Source organism: Suricata suricatta, chromosome 2 (genome assembly GCF_006229205.1).
Source record: "Suricata suricatta isolate VVHF042 chromosome 2, meerkat_22Aug2017_6uvM2_HiC, whole genome shotgun sequence".
In the NCBI taxonomy this organism is placed as follows: domain Eukaryota; kingdom Metazoa; phylum Chordata; class Mammalia; order Carnivora; family Herpestidae; genus Suricata; species Suricata suricatta.
The window spans coordinates 32749309-32765720 of NC_043701.1; the positions used below are offsets into that span (position 1 = coordinate 32749309).

The 16412-nt window shown below is 38.7% G+C and overlaps 1 protein-coding gene across 2 annotated transcripts in view; it reads right to left on the reverse strand.

Annotated features, from left to right (window-relative positions):
• Nucleotides 1-282: 282 nt before the first annotated feature.
• The window catches only part of CAV1 (caveolin 1), a 35299-nt gene continuing 19169 nt past the window's right edge, over nt 283-16412 (reverse strand). For both annotated transcript variants that reach the window (XM_029924586.1, XM_029924595.1), the window contains exon 3: nt 283-2491. In XM_029924586.1, coding sequence (XP_029780446.1) covers nt 2150-2491 — 342 coding nt within the window. In that variant the 3' untranslated portion in view covers nt 283-2149. The remainder of the gene's footprint in view (nt 2492-16412) is intronic.

Consider the following 16412-nt stretch of genomic DNA (forward strand, 5'->3'; position numbering starts at 1 on the left):
GATTATTAGATGAATAAAACTTAAAAATAAAGCATTGGGTAAATTGCTGAGTAAATAATTGTTATTAATTATAACTTTTATCTGAGTCATGCATGATGATGGCCTTAGAATAAAGATTCCACCTACATGACTTTGCAATAATTCACAAGCAGAAGACCATTACCTCCCACAAACATACTGCAAATTTATATACACACTATGTACATGCTCACCACACACAGACACAGACATAGACACTGACACATACAGACCTGTTTTGGGGAAAAATAATAAAGGTGAGTATTGAACTGTTAAACATTTTTATTGTGGATGCTTGTAACCTTTATAGGACATGCAAGATAAAAAAAAAACTGTAAAATATATCAGTATGCATATAAAATGTCAGCAATCTTTGGACCAGCAATTGACTTGCAAGAGAGACTAGAACAGACATGTCTTGGTATACACAGTTTACAGATTGAATCACAAAGCAATTTTCCAAGTGAGTTTCTTCATATAAAGATAAAAATATCTTTACACTTAAAAAGTATGCAGTATACTACATTTTCAGTTATGTACACAGTTTAAAAGTAAAACTATGTCCATGCCAGTGTCTGCTTTAAATGCAAAACTTAAACATAGGCAACAAATTGATAGTTAAAGTGTCAGGAAAACTAGAAGAGATGAAAAATAAAATCAAGCAGAGTTCCAATGGGTGCATGAAAATAAAAATAAAAGCATATAACTGAAGGTTAAAAATAATGTCCCCAAGGGCAGAATCTTAATATGAGCAGGAGGAATAAAAAGCTTTTAGATGTACCAGGCAGCTTTCTTTATGACTCAGGTTTACAGGTGAAATTCCTCAGTTTGAGTTCAGAAGAATATTAATTTATTCCAGCAAAATTACTTCAATCATTTATTACTGCCTCCTCCCCATCTTCTTTCTGAGCTTGGATTAGGTCTGAAGCTCGTGGCAGGGGGAGGGGCTGTGTGTCACAGCATAACAGACAGTTACAAGTGCTTTACTTTGAAGGGGTCACATTTGCAACAACTCTGACAGTCTCGCACAATGGCCTCCATTTTATCAGCCCTTCCCCCGGAGGCCTGCTGATCAGCCAAAAAGGGAACACAATGTTCAGCCACTAAACCACCCCAGTGATGGATTAGTTTGGAGTCAGGAAAGCGTGATTATTCTTGAAAATAAACGAAGCTGAATAGACATGCTGACCTCATTCAGCTGATGAGAGGCAGGGAAAGTTGGCTTCCACTCCTGCCAGCCCAGAGAGGGCTCAGTCCCACTTGTCCACCTTAATTCATTTCATGGGGTTGATGTAGACCAAACGCAATATGGATAAAGATGCTGCATAATCAAGTGCAGACATAAACTTCATCCAACTCTGTTTCTGAAAGTCAGAAACAAGCATGGAGAACTGGGTAATGGATTTTCTAATTTTGGTCTTCAGGGATGCTGCTAACCTAATGAATGCTGATTAATTGGACCCTATTTGAAAAGGAAAATGTGAATAACAGGAAGGCACTTAGGTCTCATTATCTATATGACAAATATTCAAGCATGGAAAGTATCACAGGTTAAAATTTCAAGAAGTGTAAGGCATTAGTCAGAATATGTGAATATAGATTATGTTTTCTAACTTGATAAAGATGACTTGATCCGATTGGATCCTTAAAGTGAATGGCAGCAATCTATTAACACTTCAGATGGTGGTGGAAGAGTTTGCTTAAAACTTGCCCACATACCTGTACACTCAATGGCTATACCTGTAATTTTCCCCTTACAATAAAATGATCAACATTTTAGAATAGGCACTTGAGGTTGTTCTTTTTTTTTCACCCTCAGTTCTTCATATTTCTCTCAAATTACCTTTCAAAAATAGGCCCATGTCTCAGCCAATAAAACAATGATCCATATGCAAATAAGAATGTAAAGAACTTTAAATGGGTTTAAAAAATTGAGACCACCAAAAAAATAGATGAAATAGCTCAGGAGAGACAAATAATAGTTATGAAAACTGAGTGATTTCTTTGTTCTGAACCAAGAAAACTCATTCATATACTGTTGCTGTACTAGCAACTTGAAACTTGAAATTGGCACCAAGAAAATTAAAAGGAAAAAAAAGAATCAGGTATACTTCTATCCCTAAAATGTCATTTATATTTCTTTCTGTGTGCTGATGCGAATATTGCTGAATATTTTGCCAACAGCCTCAAAGAACGGGTCACAGAAAGTGTGGACGTAGATAGAATAGACACGGCTGATGCACTGAATCTCAATCAGGAAACTCTTAATGCACGGTACAACTGCCCAGATGTGCAGGAAAGAAAGAATGGCAAAGTAAATGCCCCAGATGAGTGCCATTGGGATGCCAAAGAGGGCAGACAGCAAGCGGTAAAACCAGTATTTTGTCACAGTGAAGGTGGTGAAGCTGGCCTTCCAGATGCCATCAAAACTGTGTGTTCCTTCTGGTTCTGCAATCACGTCTTCAAAATCAATCTAAAAGGAAGAAGTGACAAAATGTGAGCTTATAGTAGAAGAAAAGAAAAGCAGCCACTATTGACAATCATAAATATGTATTAGCTTTTATGTACAGGTTCTGTGTGAGATGCTCAAAGGCACCCAGAAGCATTAGTATCACTTGGAACTTGTTGGAGGAAACACAGATATTTGGGCCCCACCTAGACCTTATTGCATCTCTGGGGGTAGAATCCAGGAGAACCTGTAACATGTTCTCTAGCTATTTCTTTAAAATTCCCCCCTTTAAGTAAAACCTGGCAACATGGATAAGTATACAAGGCATTCAGTAAAATGTAAATGACATGACCTAAGCTAATTATAGTTCAACACAACTACACACATACTGTTAAGGGGGTTAGTTCATAGTCGATTACTGACTCTTTGAACACTCAACTGATAGAATTTCTTCAAATTAGTTCACCGTGAGCTATGAGGTCTCAAGAAGTCTTTGAGGGTTGGTGGGCCTTGGGCGGGGCTTGGAAAATAGGATATGATTTGGAGAGGAAGAAGGGACCTTGGAAATGGTGTGAGCAAGACTCTAGGAACAAGGAAAGATGATACAGTGAGTGTATTGGCAGACAGACCTGTATACAGAGCTAGAAAGACAGGTTGAAGCCAATATTGATTTTACTTTACCTACAGTGGAGGTTCTGTTGAAGGTACTGGAGCAGGGAAAGCAGTCATAGTCAATGTAGTCATTTATTAGGATGAACTTGACAGCAATGTGCAGGTTGGAGAAAAGGGACTCAAGGCAGAGAGACTGTTTGCTATATCCCAAGTTTGAGATGGCCATTCGCAAACTGGAATAATGGCCAGGAAAAAGAAGAAAGAAAAGAAAAGAATGAATTTCAGGGATGTTACAGGATGACCTCCCCGAGGTGATTTGGTTACTTCAAGGTTAGGGAGAGAAAAAAGCCTAAGTAGCTCACTTAGCTACTGAGCTTTGAGATTCCGATTTGCCTGCTAGGGGAAACCACAATGACATTAACAGCAAGAAGAAAATTAGGAAGGAAGGCAGTTAAAAACATGCTTAGGGGAGATACATGTTTATTTAAATATCAGTGGTCCACACCAGGAAGTGGTCACTAGGAAGTAATCAAATGATTTTGCAGTCATATAGCACTTAATAGTCAGTAAGTAACCAAGTGCTTCTACATGCATCATCTCCATATGACCTGGGGTTTCAAACCAATCTGAGAAGGTGGATTGGTATCACTTTACAAAAGAAGATCCAGAAGTTCAGAGATGTGGAGGGGCTCCTGAGTGGCTCAGTCAGTTAAGTGTCCTACTTCAGCTTAGGTCACAATATTATGGTTCGTGAGTTCAAGCCCCATGTCAGGCTCTGTGCTAATAGCTCAGAGCCTGAAGCCTGCATCAGATTCTGTCTCCACCTCTTCCTGCCCCTCCCTCGCTTACACACTGTCTCTCTCTCTCTGTCTCTCTCACTTATGAACATTAAAAAAACCCACAAAAGAAGTTCGCAGACGTTAAGGTGACTTGCTAATGTGAAGCACACAGCAATGGTGGGCCCAGAATGCAAACCTGACATCTTTCCTAATAGCATTCTCTCCCACAGTATATGTTGCCTAAATAATGACTCCCAGGAGCTTTTATCTCTCTGGAAAGATTTATATGAACTCAGTTGAAGCATAGGATTAAAGACATTAACAATAGAACAGTAGGGCAGAGCCAACTAAAGGGCTTGGCAAAAGCAGAAATATGAAGGGATCTAATGTAGTTTGAAATCCAGACAAGTTGATGATTGCCAGTAGGAACCCAGGCAAGTTTAGAATTAGGGAATGAGGACTTGGGTGACTCTGGAGCTTCTCAGTGCCAAGAAGCCATGTTTGATTCAACACAATAAAACTTTTTTTGGAAAAAGTACATGATGCTTACCAATAGTTAAAGTTTATTTTCTAGAACATTCTGTTTCTTGATTTATTGTCCAGTGTCCTAATAACGTAATATGTAAAAATGGTATGTTCACAGTTATGTAAATGAAGTTAAATAGATTTATTGTTGTTCTAATTTTTTCTTTGATTTAGCTCTAGACTCCGTAGTAAGCATTTACTTGTGTGTTTTAAAAGGTCGTATGAAATAGGTGGCAAATCAGATCAATCCATGCAATTTACTTAATTGTCTACTATGAGGTTTTGTTCTGGCACTGTATTTTCCTAAAGCTATTAAGAATAAAAGCCGATGGAGGTGCCTGGGTGGTTCGGTTGGTTAAGCATCTGACTTCAGCTCAGGTCATGATCTCATGGTTCATGGGTTTAAGTCCCATGTTAGTCTCTGTGCTGACAGCTCAGAGCCTGGAGCCTGCTTTGGAATCTGTGTCTTCCTCTGTCTGCCCCTCCCTTGCTAGCACTCTGTCTCTCTCTCAAAAATAAACAAACATTAAAAAAATTAAGAAAATAATAAGTCTGTGGTTTTTCTTCATCTAACTGCAAGATATCCAATAGTTTTCTCTTTTAAAGATGACCTTTCATAAAAGGATTTTGTGAAGTCAAAATCAATACACTAGAGCAGACATTTTTTTTTAATGTTTTATTTTATTTTTTGATACAGGGAGAGACAGAGCATGAGAGGGGTAGGGGCAGAGAGAGAAGGAGGCACAGAACCGGAAGCAGGCTCCAGGCTCTGAGCTAGCTGTCAGCACAGAGCCTAACGCGGGGCTCGAACCCACGAATGTGAGATCTGACCTGAGCCGAAGTTGGAGGCTTAGCCGACTGAGCCACCCAGGTGCCCCGAGCAGACATTCTTAATATGGGATCAAAAGATGGGCAGTGGTGGTCCATGAGTGCCCTGAAATGGGAACATACCTTTTGAATGTACAATGAAAGAGGGTACCTCACTTTTGTTAAAAAATAAAGATAGTCTACTTTCAAAGGAGGGCAGGAAGCACATTACTGGAGTAGGGTATTTCTACCTCTTTACAGAGCAGACTTGAAGCATGGCTGCCTTAAGATTCTTTTCCTAGGGAAGGGAGAGTTACTAACATTTATTGACTGGCTATTATGATCAGACACTGTTCTCAATTTAAGTCACATCAACTCCTAATGTATTATTCGCATTTTATGAGAAAAATGCAAGCTTCAGAAATGTTAATAAATTCTCCAGAGAGATAAGAGATAGATTTGAGGTTTGAATCTGGTCTGAAAGATACTGACTTTTCCTTCAACACATCACTTTAGAAAAATATTATTCAAATTTTCTCCAAGGCAGTTATAGTATTTCATAATTAAAAGGCACATTAACAAAAAAGATAAAATTGCTGAATTTTACAGTTCTGGTAACTGTAAGAATTCCCACAGTAGAGTCTCTGAGGTGGACAATGTTAACAATGATGTTATATACATTGTATATACAGTTGGTCGTTAGTGAAGATCTATGGACATATGAATGTGAGTAAGATTTCTTGATAATAAGTTTATTTTCTAAACATAACTATAAGTGCATTTCCCCCCAACAAACATTGAAAATTCTTAACTGCCAGTGAGCATGATTTATCTTGAAGTGAATTTAGAGCAGGTCTCTAGGGGTAGACAGCAACATGACAAAAATAACATGTTATATAAATATATTCAATTAGTTGCTGCTTTAGTCCTGACATTTTTAAATAGATAAAGAATACTAAAAGTATAGTCAATTAGATTCATCTGAGAAAAAGAAAGCAAGGTAAATAAAGGAAACACACTGGAGCCAGAAATAAAGCTTAGTTTCTCTCTACTTCCATTTCTGCAATAGGAATAATAGGTTTTTGTGAGGAGTACATGAGATAATTTGTTAAGTGCTTAGCACAGGGATAGAGCATTATAATATAGTAAATGCTAATTAAATAGTAGCATTAAAAATTCCTTGCTGTGGTTGACTAAGCCTTTTAATTAACAATTATTATTATTATTATTATTATTATTATTATTATTATTGAAACTATCAACCAGGAAGCACTAGTGGCTCAAAAGAGGTAATTTCCATCTGGGACACCTGGGTGGCTTTGTTGGTTAAGTGTCCTACTTCAGCTCAGGTAATGATCTCGCATTTGTGAGTTTGAGCCCCACATCAGGCTCTGTGCTGACACCTCAGAGCCTGGAGTTGCTTCGGATTCTATGTCTCCCTCACTCTGTGCCCCTCCTCCACTCGTTTTCTCTCTCTCTCTTTCTCAAAAATAAATAAACATTAAAAAATGTAATTTCCATCTATAATGATCTGCACCACAACCCTCTGAGATGCATACCATTATTCCCCTTTTACAGATGAGGGTAGTATGGGAAGTTAAGAAATTACTCAAGGTCACACAAATGTTAAGTGGCAAAGCTGGAACTTGTTCAACTCCAAGTATGAGCTCTTTATGATTATGTGTACCTGGGATTACAAGCCCCTATAATGGTCTTACTTGCTTAATTTTGACCCAGATAGATATGCTTCTTAAAATATTCACATTTTGATTATTAAAGGAATTACTGTTGATAGTGTTTCCATTTTAAGTTAGGACATCTAGTAACTAGGATGTTTTGCATTTTTGGTACTGATTGCATTTTCTTGGCCTTGTACAGTATGTTCTCACAAGCCTGGGCACCCAGCCAAGAACTCTCACTCTAATTGGCAGATAAGGAAACTGAGGCACAGAACAATTAAAATGGGCCAGACATTCTTAAAGTCCCAAGTGGATCTGTGGAAAAGCTGCAATTAGAACTCTAACTTCCTGATTCCCAGCCCTGTGCTCCACACTTGATCCCTAGGAATTACATCTCTCTCACCTTCTCCATCTATCCCATCCATATCTCTAGGTCTCCTGTAAGTCTCTCATTATGTTCTAAGGCATTGAGTTGAAAGTTATCTCTATGTAAGGTTAGGAGAAATGTCCTTTTAACAACATGAAGATGAACATTTTTGTACATCTACCTGGGGTGAAGTAAAAAGGAGGGAATATTTTTAAAAATATCCTCATTGCACATTTTGACATGCATTCACAAAGCATTGAACCTAATAAAGTTCTGCTAGATAATCAGTAATTCCATACAAAGTCAGTTCACAATTACTCATCACCCAAAGCATAATTGCTTCAGCATTTTCATAGATGTTTAAAGTTTAAAGAAATGGAACCCAATTTGAGAAATTGACAGCCAAAGCTGTCAGATGATTGGATCAAGGATACCTTCCACTTAATGGCAGATACAGGATTAGAATTTAGGCTTAGGAATTCTCCTGGGCTCCTCTGCTACTGTCTGCTATCACCACACATCGCTAGTCAGTCTAGCTGCTATATTCTGTAGCCTGTGCAAGACAGCTAGGTTTGCATCGAAACTTGAACATCATCTTGCTCTCTCAATAGGTCTAACAGGTCTATTGTTAAATGAATGATAACACTTCTCTCTGACAATCTCCAGTGTTATCACTGTTCATATCCATCATTGGTTGATTTATCCCTCATTAAGACTATTACTCTGGAGTCCCATTTCCTCAGGGACTTACTCCTCTTAGATGCCTAGAGTGGGACTTTATATGCTCACTTAGGTTTGGAGCAGTAGAGGAGTTAGAGATCTGCTTTAAAACAAAAACAAAAGCCAATAGGTGCAGGTGCCATTTATTTTCTTAAAATGAGATGCCTCAGATGAGCTTGACCTGCACCTCTAAGAACTGATTTTCTGTTCTGTAATCTATGGAACAAGTTGTCCTTCTGGCAAGAATCATTATGCAGACTTCAGGTTCAAAGGGATTAATGTGTTTCAGTGATATTTCTGTGTCTTAGTAGATACTTTATAAGGAACCAAAAGTTTACATTACTAGATTTTTATAAATGGCATTAAATTCCTTTGTGCAATATTGACTTATGATGCTGTAATTTCAGAAACATAAGTCAACAAAAATCTAGCAGCAGTCAAGGAAAGCAATCTGCCTTGTGTTTTGATCACACTTGACTAATATAATGAATCTAAAAATATTTCAGCTTGTTAAAAGTATGTCATGGCAATATTTTAAAAAGTTTATATGTACACAGGATTAATACAATACATGGTCATTTTTTGTCTCAAAATCTGACATTTTATTTCTGAATAAGGATTTTTTTAAGAAGGAAACTTTAAGTACATTTAGGATTTCATAAGCAATGAAGCTTGCTTACAGAAACATATTATTTCTATGGGAAAATGCCTTTTTAGACTGTTAGTGAAAGTTGTAATTGTATAGAACACATAAATAACAATACACAAGATGTTTACAGAAGATTTGTTTGTTGTCTGCCCCAAATCCACAGAATCCTGATTTATTCAGATATTAGCAAGAATTATTTGATCTCAGAGATAAGTCATGGTTGGTTTAGACTTTCCATGGTAGTGTTAGTCTCCTTGGTGAAAGATTGGTTTAAGGAAGACATATGGCCCAGTTCTGGCTAAGTGGAAATATGCTGGGTGGGACTTCAGGAAAGCTTCATCTTCCTTTTGAAAAATGACAGAGGTGCATGATGTGGCCCTTTCCTCTTTTATACTGCTTAGAATATGATGTGTTGCCTCAATGTAGGGAAGGCATCTTGCAATGATAAATGACATGCATATTTTAAAGGCCAAGAGGATAGAAGATGCTACGTTTGTCATTATCAGCCTATAAAAACAATGCCAGTAGCTGTCTTTCTCTAGACTTCTTATGTGACACATATATGCACTTATTTTTAAGCCACAACTATTTAGATTTTCAGTTACCTATAGCAGAAAACACCCCTAAGTGATGCAGTAACTAATAGTCTCTTCTGTTGGTTGACATAGTACTTGTATATCTCCACAGTTAGAGACCCGAGTTCAATTTCTAACCTCAAAGTATCTTTTCTAACACTACTAGACTATTCCCAAAATATGATTCTAACCTGTATCAGAAAATACGGTCTTTACATTAACGTTTGGTTTTCAGTAAAGTACAAATAGGATGATAAATTAATTACAAAAGAGGCAAATTAACATATTATGTGATAAATAGCATCGAAGATGGATCCCAGTGATTTCTTCTACCCTTCTACCCTGGTATTTATGCCCTGTGTAACATCCTCCACTTGAGTATGGGCTGGAGTTAGGGATTTGGTTCTAAATAATAAAAACATGGCAAGAGTGATGGGATGCCACTTCCAAGATGAGGTTACAAAGGAGTGTGGCATCTGTCTTGCTTCCTTTCTTACTTTCTTGCTTGCCTACTCTGTTAGAAGCCAAATGCCATGTTGTAAGTTGCCCCATGGAGAGGTCTATGTGGAAGGAACTGAAGGAGAATGATGGCCAACAATCATTGAGCAACTGAGGCCTATAGTCCAACAACCTGGGAGGAACTGAATCCTGCTATCAGCCATGTGAGTGAGCTTAGAAGTGGGTCCTCTCTCAGTTGAGCCTTGAGGTAACTTTAGCCCTGATACCTGGATTGCAGCCTGTTAGAGGCCCTGAGCCAGAATCACTAAGCTAAGCCACACTTGGACTCCTGATACATTGCAAGATAATAAATGTTTGTTGTTTTAGGCCACTGAATTTTGGGGTAATTTGTTATGCTGCCCTGGATAACTAAAACGATTCCAAAATAAACTACCTTTATTTTGATTATCATTTTTATTTTATATTTTATTTGTCTTTTCTATTAATTCAATGTTCATTCTTATAGAAAATTATAGGGGTGCCTGTGTGGCTCAGTTGGTTAAGCATCCAACTTTGGCTCAGGTCATGATCTCACAGTTTGTGGGTTCAAGCGCCACATTGGGCTCTATGCTGACAACTCAGAGTCTGGACCCTGCTTCAGATTCTGTGTCTCCCTCTCTCTCCCACTGCCCCATTCACACTCTGTCTCTCTCTCTCTCTCTCTCTCAAAAATAAATAAACATTAAAAGAAGAAAATTATATACCATGTAGGTATATAAACATACTAGAATTCAGTCTTGGGGCAAAGTTCAGAAATGTATGAAAAGGAAAGAGTGTTTTCAACTTTCTTTAATGTATGTAAAACAGAATGTTAGAAAAGTTTTAGGGTAGTTATGGTTTCATCATTCATTTACCTAAAGTGGCTTGGATTTATAACCAAATAGTCACTGAAGACTAAGAGCCAGCTCCATCTACTCCGTCTAGTAGGCTCATCACCAAATCTGGAGCTACCTCTATTTCTCTGTCTCTATCTATCTATCTATCTATCTATCTATCTATCTATCTATCTATCATCTATCTTTTAAGTAGGTTTCATGCCCAGTACTTAGCCCAACATTGAGCTTAAACTCACAATTAATGGTATCAAGACCTGAGCTGAGATCAAGAGTTGGATGCTTAACCCACTGAGCCACCCAGGTGGTATATTTATTACTTGTGAGTGAACTAGTTCAGGGGTCCCCAATTCCCAGGAGTTTTCAGCAGGGGCCATGTAGCGAAGAAATGAACTAGAGGAGAGTGCTTGTTAAAATCCAGATGCTCAGGCCCCTCAGAATTTTCATTCTCAAATCAAAGTCTCTGGTAAGGGGCCTGGAGAATCTGATTTTTCATAAGATTTCTCTTCATTTCTCATGCAAATGGCCAAACCAGAGTTATGCCCTGCCCCTTTGGATTTAGTGATAACTCCTTTTTGTTCATGCTACTCTTTCCTCTCCATGCTTTGAAGTCCTAGTTTGCTTTCTGCTTCTCTTTGGGAGCTCCTGCTGGATGGCATGTGGAAGTTAATGGATAATGAATGGAAATGCTCTTTGAAAAGCTTTTCCTAATTTAATCCTATAAATATGTATTGTTGAACAAGGATGAATGACTTATTTATTATGAAAAACACACTAACTGGCAATAGAAATCCTGATTTATTTTCATGACTCTAAACCCAGTATAAACAAAAGTATATTTAAAAAAGTCAAATATGTACTTCTGAAATCCAAACATATGTACGAAACTCAGTCACACAAAAAGAAGGTTTAGACTAATTGCAAGCTCCCTTCGCTATTCTCACATATATTTCCAAGACGTTGAGCAGCCTTTGAAGTCAATGGAATAAATGTGCATGAATGTGTGGGTGTAGAGAGGGTTGAAAACTAGCACAATTAAATGTTACCAGAATGTAGGAACTTTGCCCTAATGCCCATGTGTTTTCTTAGGGGCAAGGGCAAATACCCATGTGTTCACTGGGCTGAACTGGCACCACTGAGGGAAAAGGCTGCAGTGTTCTTGCAGCCTCTAATGAAAATAGGAAGCCTGGGTTCTGTTAATTTTTGAGATTACTTGGATTCCCAGAGAGTCCACACACAGTCCTAAGAAAAATGTCAATCTGGGTTGGAATACTGATGTATTTTGGGCTACCTTGGGGTGGAAGGTACAAGGCAACTTGACCTTGCAGAAGAACAAAGGTTTGCCTCCTGTGGGGGGGATGAAAGGGTTACACTACTAATTGGGGTTTCAAGCTGAAATGGTGAAAGGGGGTTTTTACCTACCTCTGTGAATGAGAGAAGAGGGTGTGGGTGCAAGGGGAGGGATCTGGAGGAGATCTGTAGTCCCTGACCTGGGCCTCCAACTGGGAACTCTGGGTCTCTCCCTTTGGACTGACTTCCCTCTTGTTGCTTTCCAGACATTATAGAGGCCTCAGAATAATGATATTTCATGTTTATAGTGCCCTATTTCACTCATCTGCTTCCATTCACAAACCTGTGAAGCTCTAGGTTACCTTCATCATAAGAATGGAAAATAATATTTTACATTCCCACTAAGAAGAGGTCATTTAACTAATAAATGACTGGACCAAACCAGGACTTACAGGAGGTCTGTGTCTGTTGCATTCAGCTTTGTATCTTCCATGATACCTAGTAGTACTATGCACACATTAATTAGCAAATAAATATTTCTTCAGTAAGTATACTATTTTAAAGGAGCCATAAATGTCCATTGAAAGACTTTAGGCATATATAACATTTCACTAACCATCATTTTATCTCCTATGAATTCTTTGCCTGCTATCACAAGTGCACTTTTATTTATCTGTTGTTTTGGTGTCTAAATGTGTTCAAAATGATGTTCTTATTTACCATAGCCCTATACCGCCATGACCATTTTGATCAAAATGATGTGATTATCATTTAGGTGACTTGGGCACCATGGAAAGGGGCAATTCAAGCTCAGAAGTCTTTACCTTTAAGGAAATAAGAATTTAGAAAATGTTGATTAAGCATATTTTTGCTTGGTTGGGTTTGTCCAAATGATCTGAGTAACTACAATTATGTAAACAGGGGTATGCTCTGAAGTAAGGTGAGGAGGGGTCTCCAAAAGAAAGCAAAGGTAGAAACAGGAATAGCAGCTGGGCCCAGCCCTGCAGGGGGTCACAGAGCACCCCAGTGGGGAATGGTTACAATGAGGAAGTGAATTTGTTCTTTTTCCCATGAATTCCTGTTGTGTGTGTGTGTGTGTGTGTGTGTGTGTCCCCAGTTCAGGAAAGGAGGCCTACAAGTAATTTGTGCTTCAGAATGCATTTAAGTGACTCGGTTTACTTTCTTAGCATGAATGGAAGATGTACAGAGAAAGGCAGAGCATTAGGAAAGCAGAATAAGTTGACCCTTGAACAACATAGGTTTGAACTATGTGGGTCCACTTACACACAGATTTTTTTGGATAAGCACAGTACCATACTGTAAATGTGTTTGTCTTCTGTATGATTTTCTTAATAACATTTTCTTTTTATCTAGCTTACTTTATTTTAAGAATATGGTACATAATACATATTACAATCAAAATATGTGTTAGTTGTTCATGTTATCAAGAAAGCTTCCAGTTAACAGTAAGCTATTAGTAGTTAAGTTCTGGGGAGTCAAAAATTATATATGGATTTTCAGGGGCACCTGAGTTGCTCAGTCAATTAAGTGTCTGACTCTTGGTTTTGGCTCAGGTCATGATCTCAAGGCCTGCATTGGGCTCCACGCTGACAGCCTGGGGCCTGCCTGGGATTCTTTCTCCCTCTCTCTTTTCTCCTCCCCTGCTCTGGTGCAAGCTTTCTCTTTCTCTCTCAAAATAAATAAATAAACTTTTAAAAAGTTATATATGGATGTTTGACTGCACAGGGTGTTGGTGCTGTTAGCCCCCATGTTGTTCAAGGGTCAACTCTATATTCTGAGGCCTGGAATAGCAGTTACTTCTGTTATAGAGCACCACATGCCTCACTGGGTTTGTATCACGTCCTGTATGTGAGGAGCTAGCTGCAAGACAGGGGTTTTCCCCCCCAATTTTACAGACTAGGAGACTGAGCCTCAGGGAGGTTGTAATAATTGACTGGATTAAATACTTGTCTCTCAAGATCTTCATTCAATTCTTCCTCCATCATACCATTCTTTGAGCCCCACATCAAAATTCTCATTCTGTTTATGCAACCCTGCTCATTCAAATGGGAGTCACATCGGAATTTCTGAATCCATATGCTCAGGTTGCCCTCCCTTGTCTGCACCCATGCTTCTCATCCAAATGGATACAGAATGCCTCTCAGATTCAGCAAATAACCATTTACCAGGACAGGGCATATGACCCAAGCCAGAGAATGTGGGTGTCCTGCTGCTGTCAAACCTCCATTTTAAGCATCACCTTTACTCCCCAGCAACCAGGCTCCTTTATAGCCAGGACTCTTGGGTCATTTGACTAACCATTGGTCATCAGGGTTCCCACTGGCTTGTCATCTCTTTCTGGCTTTTCCATATTTACCATAACCATGTATCTTATTCTATTCCTGTAGGGCCAGTAGTAGTTGTCCAATGCTAGTATACTCAAGATGTTTCCTGTTAAAATGCAGATTCCTGTGCTCTGAGATTCTAAATTGGTGGGTTTGAGTGTAAGGTCCAGGTAACTGTACCCCCTCTCCCATTTTAATGCAAGAGGTCTGGGGAGGATAAGTTGAGAAACAAAATCTGCCTTAGGCTTTTCCCTACTAGGTCAGAGGATCTGAAAAATCTGACCCTCAGTTCTGAGTGGGCATGATAATAGATTAGTTACTGTGTTGCTCTCTACTTTTGAGGGGAAACATTGTCCCCTCCCCTGGTTCACAGCATGATGGCTGAGTTTGAATCTCAACTCTGCAGTGTTATCTTACATAAGCTCCTAAGCTTCTCTGTCTTAGTTTCTCATCTGTAAATTAGAGGTAACATAGTACGTACTTCATAGGACTGTTCTATGTACTAAATGACTTAACTTATGCAAAATGTTTGGGACAGTGCCAGAGGTCAATGGTCAGTGCTATATCAGAAGCTTCTGACCCAGGCATCCCAACCAGGAGAAGTGGGGAAGTACTAGGGATTTCAGTAAGAGTGTAGGGAGAATGGAGTCGATATTTTGGAAAAGTAACATCTTGACATTCCTGAAGTCATTTCAGGCAGATGAGTACTTATTTTGCATTCTGCCACCATCCAAACAAGAAGTATTAGGTCATCTCTATCAAGTGCATCAGCTTTCTGGAGTTTTTATAAACATGAGGCACACAGCAACCAAATATACCCCGGGAAAGATGATGCCCCAGCTGACTGAGCTCCTGGATGTATCAGAAAGGGGTACCAACACCAGATAACCAGATAATGGGACTCTCTTTGCTTTAGATTAATTCCTTTCTACCTTCTTTTTCATTCATTTAAAGGTAACCAACAGGTTTCTCCATCTTTTGCTCTTCTTAGGAGGGAGTATGAATTACCCTAGGGTTTGTATTATACTTTAAAATTTTAAGTTAAATTTCTCTGTTTTGATAACAAATATATACATTCCTAGCTTACATCTTGTTACATTGAATTGTGTCCCCCTCAAAAAGATATATTGAAATCCTAATCCCTAATATTTCAGAATGTTACAAACCATATTTGGAGACAAGGTCTTGCAGATGTAATTAGGATGAGATCATACTGGAGAAGGGTGGGCCCTTCATCCAATATGGCTGGCATCCTTATAAGAAGATGGTAATGAGAAGACACAGAGGAAGAAGGCCATGTGATTGACTGGAGTTATGCAGCTTCAAGCCAAAGAATGCCAAAGATTGCCAGCAAACCTAGGAAGAGACAAAGGATTCCCATACAGGTTTCATGGGGAGGATGACCCTGGTGACATCTTGATTTTGGACATCTAGCCTCCAGAACCATGAGACTATATAAACTTTTGTTGATTTAAGCCACCCAGTTTGGGATTCTTGTTAAGATAGCTCTAGGAAATGAATATATGGTTCCTTTGAAATTGCTGAAAACTATCCTCTAGGATGAGATGATTTCCGGGTTCCAAAACATTTTCATACTTCCTGGAGTAGGCTGCCCACGTACCTGCAACCAGCTGGCTCTTAGTCTTCTTCAGGAACCTGAACCATCTCTCCTGTAAACATGGCCTCACATGATCACAAAAAGTGCCTAGTTGCAGATGGCTCAGTACAAAACAGACTGCATATCTTTTGATTCCTTATTTAAATCTTCCGTCTTCTGGTATCAATTTGGTGACACTTGATGATGTTGAGTGTCACCAAACAAGTGACATGGAACAGTGAACAGTGTAAAAATAGACCATGCAAGGACTAGTGATAGGAGCATTGAGGCTGAAGCATTGAACTTGAACAGGAAGGAGTAGTACCTTTGCGAACTCTTATGTTTGTCATCCTTGCAGAGAAATAACTTTGGCCCTGGGAAATGTTGGAAGTTCTCTGAATAGAAAAGTCCTGCATTGTTTAATGCATGGAACTCTTATCCTATCTCCAAACAGCATTTATAAGGATTCATCTAGAGGCCTCACTTGCTCACAAAATTCTATGTTTACCCTTGGGAGTTTGTTATTCTTTAAACTTCTGGGTGTGTCATGGGACAAATATGAATGATTACCACACTAAAGAAAATAAAAGCTCTTTCTATTCTAACAAAGACACGTGAAACGGAAATGTCTTCACCATTTTCAAACTACCCATTGGTCTGTATAGATAT